The 7,750-nt window shown below is 41.2% G+C and overlaps 1 protein-coding gene across 2 annotated transcripts; it reads right to left on the minus strand.

The window, feature by feature from the left end:
• Positions 1-705: 705 nt before the first annotated feature.
• On the minus strand, positions 706-7,087 carry LOC139414499 (SFT2 domain containing 2a). 2 transcript variants are annotated; one of them, XM_071162417.1, is made up of 8 exons: positions 6,895-7,087; positions 6,573-6,662; positions 4,949-5,034; positions 4,624-4,705; positions 4,433-4,468; positions 1,470-1,528; positions 1,325-1,354; positions 1,017-1,186 (listed from the first exon to the last, which is right to left on the minus strand). In XM_071162417.1, exons 1-8 carry the CDS (start codon positions 6,958-6,960, stop codon positions 1,147-1,149), a joined length of 489 nt encoding a protein of 162 aa, XP_071018518.1. In that variant the 5' UTR covers positions 6,961-7,087; the 3' UTR covers positions 1,017-1,146. The 2 variants fall into 2 exon arrangements, with proteins under 2 accessions (XP_071018514.1, XP_071018518.1); XM_071162413.1 differs by lacking the exon at positions 1,470-1,528 and having other exon boundaries at positions 706-1,186.
• Between the last annotated feature and the right edge of the window lie 663 nt (positions 7,088-7,750).

Consider the following 7,750-nt stretch of genomic DNA (forward strand, 5'->3'; position numbering starts at 1 on the left):
ATTTGTAGATCTGTCCGTTGGCAGCCGCCTGCAGTCGTGTTGATGCTCTCGAACACGGCCATAGATGGTTGTTTAGCAACAAAACCGACGCATGTGCAACGACGTGGCAAAGCAGACGGGCTTGGTTTAGATTGTTGACATGTAAACTAGATTTTGTCTACAATGGTTATTGAAAACATACATTTGCACAATGAGCACTTGTCTTTCAAAAACATTGTTACCGTTGTTGGTTAGCTAGCTAGCGAATTATTGGCATATTAGCAATGACAGTCAAAACAACACAGTATCAAGAACAATATGAAACTAATTGAAAATATTCCCCGCGACAGTTTCTTGTCATTGTTGCTATCTGGCCATCCAAAACCACAGCACACAACTTCCTTGTCATTGAAGCATGTGTGACATTCTCAGCTAGCCAGCCTATTCAAACAGAAACATTTGGGAGTGGGATGTCTCGCTTCCTCTTCCATCCCTAATGTGGGTTCCTCGCAGGTTTCATTCCATTAGGAAAATGTCTTTCCTAGGTGTGGTGAATGTGTTTCTAACATCTTTCCTTGTAGACTTCCCTCTACTGTTTTTGGCTTGATATGGGAAAGCATTATGCTAAAGTATACCCACCTCTGGAGATACTAAGAATAAATCAAAACCAAAACATCAAGGTTTCTGAATCACAACCATTTAGCAATGAATAAAGTCCTTCATTTATAAACCTTTATAATACATTCACAGCATATGCAGAGACCTTATGAAAAACAATTCAACAATTGGATCAAATAATTACATATTCTTACTTCTCATCACCAACAATTTCCCCCACAGTAGTAAACAGATATACATAGTAAAAAAGACAAATGTTTCCACTAGAAATGGTCAAAACATCTAAATAAACCCAAAGCACAATACTTCCCTAATAGTGGAAATACAAAGGATAAAAAAATACCATTAACATTTTTTAAATGGAAGGGTATAGAGGTAGTACAATTTTACTGTAAGGAGTTGGTTGGCCCCTTCTCAAGCAGCGCGTCAAAGTTATGGACAATACAACGTTCCGTTTCAAACATATATCCATGAAGCTCAGACCGGAAAGATATCCTTTGTAACCGAGGCACAGTTGTTCCTTCAAGCTGACAGGCCAGTCTGGGGTCTTCACTTTACACACATCGTAATAATCTTCAGGATGGCATCTCTGGGGTAAAAACAACAAGGGAACAACCAGGTGTTACTGTATAATGTCAAAATACATATCTGTTCAGTTCTGATAAATTCCAACATAGATCCAAAACTGTAGTCTTTAAAACAGAAAATGAATGATAAGATAACAAACCTGATAAAAGGGATATATGACAAGCCATACCTGCAGAAAAGAGAAGACAGATCATTCCATTAAACACATTCCACATCCATTAAAGCCTGAAACTGTTATCATAGATATAAAACACATATTATAATAGTTTTTGTTCCTAACTCACCAGGCAAATGCTAGGACTTGCAAAATGCAAAACAACAAAGCGAGACCAAAGTTCACCCACTAGAAAAAAACACAGTTAATAAATCAAATGTATCATCAAATTTATCATATGGGGTATTGTGTGTAGATTGAAGGGATTTTATTTTATTAATTTTAGAATAAGGCTGTAACACAAAATGTGGAAAAAGGGTCTGAATACTTTCCAAATGCACTGTATGTTCAGTTTGCTCCTATCAGAACATACACTATATATACACAAGTATGTGGACATCCCTTCAAATTAGTGGATTTGTCGATTTGTCAATAACAGCTGGTGATCTAATATAACAAAATCTAATATTAAAGACTAAAGGTTTTGCTCGCCTGAGGTAGAGTATCTCATATGAAGCTGTAGACCACACCATTTACCACAATATTTACCAAGATAGTTTATTTTGGGGCGGCAGGGTAGCCTAGTGGTTAGAGCGTTGGACTAGTAACCAGAAGGTTGCAAGTTCAAATCCCCGAACTGACAAGGTACAAATCTGTCATTCTGCCCCTTAACAGGCCACAAGGCCATCATTGAAAATAAGAATTTGTTCTTAACTGACTTGCCTAGTTAAATAAAGGAAAAATAAAATCTATATTTTTCGTAGCTGTCTATTTTACCACCACAAACAGATGCTGGCACTAAGACTTAACTCAACGAGCTGCATAAGTGCCCAAGAACACCAAGGCAACCTGCCTAAATGACTACCAACCCATAGCATTTACGCCAGTAGCCATGAAGTGCTTTGAAAGGCTGGTCATGGCTCACAAACACCATAATCCCAGAAACCCTAGACCCACTCAAACTCCAATTTGCATACTGCACCAACAGATCCACAGATGATGCAATCTATTGCACTCAACACTGCCCTTTCCCACCCCATAGTGCCCTCAAAGCTCATCACTAAGCTAAGGACCCGGGGACTAAACACCTTCTGCAACTGGATCCTGGACGTCCAGACGGGACGACCTCAGGTGGTATGGGGTAGGCAACAACACATCTGGCACACTGATCCTCAACACGGGGGCCCGTCAGGGGTGCTTCGTCTCCTGCTGTACTCTGTTCACCCACGACTGCATGGCCAAACTACTCCAAAATTAAGTTTCCGACAACAACGGTGGTAGGCCTGATCACCAACAACGATGAGACAGCCTATAGGGAAGAGGTCAGAGACCTGACAGTGTGGTGCCAGAACAACAACCTCTCCCTCAACATGATCAAGACAAAGGAGCTGATCTTTGACTACAGGTGCAACACTCACTACCGAGTTCCAAACTGCCTCTGAAAGTGTAACGGATGTGAAACGGCTAGCTTAGTTAGCGGTGCGCGCTAAATAGCGTTTCAATCGGTGACGTCACTTGCTCTGAGACCTTGAAGTAGTAGTTCCCCTTGCTCTGCAAGGGCCATGGCTTTTGTGGAGCGATGGGTAACGATGCTTCGTGGGTGACTGTTGTTGATGTGTGCAGAGGGTCCCTGGTTCGCGCTCGGGTATGGGCGAGGGGACGGTCTAAAGTTATACTGTTACAGAAGCAATGTCAGAACAATAACTGTTCCTCGGGAGCTTCATGAAATGGGTTTCCATGGCAGAGCAGCCGCACACAAGCCTAAGATCACCATGCGTAATGCCAAGCGTTGGCTGGAGTGGTGCAAAGCTCCCCACCATTGGACTCTGGAGCATTGGAAACATGTTCTCTGGAGTGATGAATCACATTTCACCATCAGGCAGTCCGACAGACAAATCTCGGTTTGGCGAATGCCAGGAGAACGCTACCTGCCCTAATGCATAGTGACAACTGTAAAGTTTGGTGGAGGAGGAATAATGGTCTGGGGCTATTTTTCATGGTTCGGGCTAGGCCCCTTAGTTCCAGTGAAGGGAAATCTTAACACTACAGCATACAATGACATTCTAGATGATTCTGTGTTTCCAACTTTATAGCAACAGCATGGGGAAGGCCCTTTCCTGTTTCAGCATGACAATGTCCCCGTGCACAAAGCGAGGTCCATACAGAAATATTTTGTTGAGATCGCTGTGGAAGAACTTGACTGGCCTGCACAGTGCCCTAAACTCAACCATCAAACACCTTTGGCATGAATTGGAATGCTGATTGCGAGCTTGGCCTAATCGCCCAACATCAATGCCCTGGGGCGGCAGGGTAGCCTGTCATTCTGCCGCTGAACAGGTAGTTAACCCACTGTTCCTAGGCCATCATTGAAAATAAGAATTTGTTCTTAACTGACTTGCCTAGTTAAATAAAGGTCAAATAAATAAAAAAAATAACGTCACTAATGCTCTTGTGCCTGAATGGAAGCAAGTCCCTGCAGCAGAGTTTCAACGTCTATTGGAAAGCCTTCCCAGAAGAGTGGAGGCTGTTATAGCAGCAAAGGGGTACGAAATCAACACCATATTAATGCCCATGTTTTTTGGAATGAGATGTTCGACGAGCAGGTACTTTTGGCCATGTAGTGTATATGTTCAATTTGCTCCTAGCAGCACACGTTCAATTTGCTCTTAGCACAACTCAGCTAGGCGAAGTGAAGGTCTATGCTCACATACTCCCTAAAGACCAGGCAATATTACTGTTGTTTGTCCCTCGTGATCCACCGTAGCAACATTGCCATAACACTTCCTCAAAATAAATCAGATTTAATCTAAGATAAATCAAGAAATCATTAATTTAGACGTCTTGCTAAGATGTTTTGCGCAGTATTTCTGAAGTAAAAAAAATTGCATTAAAACTAGTCATCTCTCATTGAATGACAAACACTTAATTGAAGAAATCCTGTCCATAGTTCCTGCTCCTACTAGGAGTAGTACTGTTGACCAATCACTAACTAGCGGGTGTAGGCTTCGGCTACCAAATATTTTTTTGTACGCACGAACAGCCAAATAAAAACTTGCTGAAGACATCACAAAATTCATCAAAATATAGGCTTACCCAGAAGGCTGCACAGAGAGTCAACACAAGACATGTCTAGAAAAGAGAACAGAAAATAAGTTAATTCAAACTTGATGTACCTTTGGTTTCTTTCTAGGATTCTCATTCTTTTCATATTCACATAGTGCTACAAAATGACATCAATTGGAATGCAGTCCTTTCTAAACCTAACATTAGTAGCTGGTACTCACCAACATGATAGTAGTGGCCAGAGCTCTGGTCTTGTCACACATTCTCTTCAGCTGTTTGACTGGTCCCATCAGGAACATGGTGCTGATAGGACAGAACTGTTATTATCTACGGTGCTGAGGACAGGTTAGGTTTAGTTAGAGACAGCTAAGGAAACACTCACATAGGACACAATCAACCTCTGTTATAAATTGTTGACATGTTTCTAAGGACAGAATCACATATCAGGGCATTGACAGTTAACTGAATCATATTTGTCATGAAGGAAATGCCATACTGAAAAGGTCCTGAGTCGTCAGGTGTTGAGGGCATTCTGCTGAATCTCACCTGCAGAGTGAACAGATGTTTCCAAAGGTATAAAAGATGATGAAGAGGAGGATTCCTACTTTGGGGATGAAGAGCATGCAGACTCCCTGTAAAGGCAAGACAGATAATTTATCAGTTTCAACCTCAAAACTGAAGATGTCATTAATATAACAAAATTTAAAGGGTCAGTGCAGTCAAAAATGTGATTTCCTGCTGTTTTTATGATATTTCCACACTATGATGTCGAAATAACACTCTGAAATTGTGAAAATTATGAGAATGCCCTTTTAAGAGCATTTTGAAAACAGTGCAAGGAATTTCAGCCTGTTCATGTGGAATGGGGTTTTTGTCTCAGAGCATGACATCACAATCTGATCAGATTATTCTGACCAATGACCAGTCATGTTTAATTTGCACATGCATCCTCCTACTATGAAGGGGTAAGCAGAGTAAGCTCTAGCGGGTCTAGACCCTTCAAACTCAACGCTGGACCTCGAAGCCAGTTCCACTGCATTTTTCATTGTTCCCCTCTAATCAGGGACTGATTTAGACCTGGGACACCAGGTGTGTAGAATTCATTATCTGGTAGAACAGAAAACCAACAGGCACCGGACCTCGAAGGGTAAGGGTTGAATACCTCTGGTCTAGTTAATTCTATCTGCCAAGCAGGGCTGTGTATGTAAATATATTTTAATTTGTATCAACACGCCCAGATTGAGAATTTCAATGGCAAAAGGAAGCTCAGGGAAATAAATGATAAAAAATATGTTGAGTTATTTTTATGAAATAAACAGTGATTTATTAGACGTACAGTGATGATGCATGGTAAGGTATCTAGACGTACAGTGATGATGCATGGGGGCTGTAAGGTATCTAGACGTACAGTGATGATGCATGGGGGCTGTAAGGTCTACGAGCCATGACAAGTTCCTACAGGACTCCTATAGAACCATGCCAGATTTCATGCCAGACCATAAATTAGTGACTAATGCCAGTTTGTCAGGTGTACCCAGTAAAACAAGCTGCAAGTGAACCATTTCCTTTAAAGGGATTTTGGCAACGAAGCCCTTTACCTACTTCCCCAGAGTCAGATGAACTTGTGGATACCATTTGTATGTCGCTGTGTCCAGTATGAAGAAAGTTAGAGGTAGCTTCCTGAGCCAAAGCTAACTGAAAGCACAATGACTGGAAGTTTACAGGAACAACTAGCATGCTAGCTGTTCCCATAGACTGCCAGTAATTGTGCTAACACTAGTTAGCAATTGCGCTAACACTAGTTAGCAACTTCCTTCAAACTGCATGCAGAGACATACAAATGGTATTCACGAGTTCATCTGACTCTGGGGGGGGGGGGGGGGAGTAGATAAAGGGCTTCATTGCCAAAAGCAAAAGTATCCCTTTAAGTCATGTGGGGCAGACACACTAGGAGACCAGTTTCACCTGGAAAAAAAAAGCACACAATGCCTCTCAATTAAACAAAAGAGATGTTGCGCATTCCTGAGCTCAGGCTAAACCTGTAGCACCACATCTCTCTGGATCAGGTGTCTCCTGATCAGAAATGGGTGGTGCGCAAATAAGCACAAACACACATTGTAATGCTGTAAATAATTGTATATAGGAAAGCAACATATTCAAATCCACTTACCAAGATTGAGCAGGTGACCCCAATCACAAAACAGATAATAAATCCCTTCACTCGTGTACCCCAACCCAAAGTAGATGCTTCATTCGCTGCCTGAACCAAGTAAAGCCATTCAGTGAGGATCCACAGGTTCACATGATGAGAGAGAAGATGCATTGATTTAGGAATATACCTTACATTAAATTAGATTCGTTTACTTTCACATATTTTACACTGGGTAAATCAAATTATTATTATGTTTATATAATAATGACAGTGGATTAAATGTTTAAGTATGAGTCTATAATATCAATTTATACTACATTTGATCAAATCGTTTTTTTACCTGCAAGATGTTGCCGTTTTCATTGGGTCCATCCGTTCCGCTCAAAACTGATTTAAGTTTGTCCATAACTTTTAACGCGTTGGCTGAGCGCAGTAAGTCAGGAGTGATGATCGGATGTTTGATTTATGTTGCTTCCCGGTGTGATGATTTTAATCACGAAGCAGAAACAATACGTTTCGATAGCATATTTCAAAGAGCGAAAGCCACGCAAACAGTGAGTTGTCTTGGGGGTGTGGTTTGATGCGGGTGTTTATTGGGTGTGTCTTTACCGTTCAATCACAGCAAACGAGGCCAGTAGTGAGTACAGCATAGAAACTAAGCTAGCTTTGCTATGGAGAGAACAAAGTTTTGAAGTTGAGGAATTCTTTCAAGGGTCCAGGGTTCCGGTTTTCACGCCATCCCATGTACCGAGAGGAGACTTGCAGTACTGCAGTTTAACTGATGCCGAGCCCAGAAAGACAATTCCAATAGTGTCTTTGTAGCACATTTGGAAAATTGAATTCTCTATCGGGGTTAAGGCACAAATGCATTATTATAAGTGGAACAACAACAATAATAGTCATACAGTATTAACAATTATAATACACCTTTACTTTTTTGTTTTCAATTCAGACATGGACAGCTCTGACCTTCAATAGGTCCTGTGTGGGTGTTTGTATATATACCATGGAACAATTTAATGGGTTTGGAGCGTACTAAATATGGTGTCCTGACACATCTGAATGGGCAAGATCTGGCTCTGTAGAGTTGTCCATATTATTTGCTAAAAATACACCCTCGTTATCACCTTTGTGCCAAAAACATAGATTTTTCCATGAATTGTCTTCGAGGCTGATTTTTTTCCCCCAGCACTCAC

Source organism: Oncorhynchus clarkii, chromosome 1 (assembly GCF_045791955.1).
Source record: "Oncorhynchus clarkii lewisi isolate Uvic-CL-2024 chromosome 1, UVic_Ocla_1.0, whole genome shotgun sequence".
Taxonomy (NCBI): domain Eukaryota; kingdom Metazoa; phylum Chordata; class Actinopteri; order Salmoniformes; family Salmonidae; genus Oncorhynchus; species Oncorhynchus clarkii.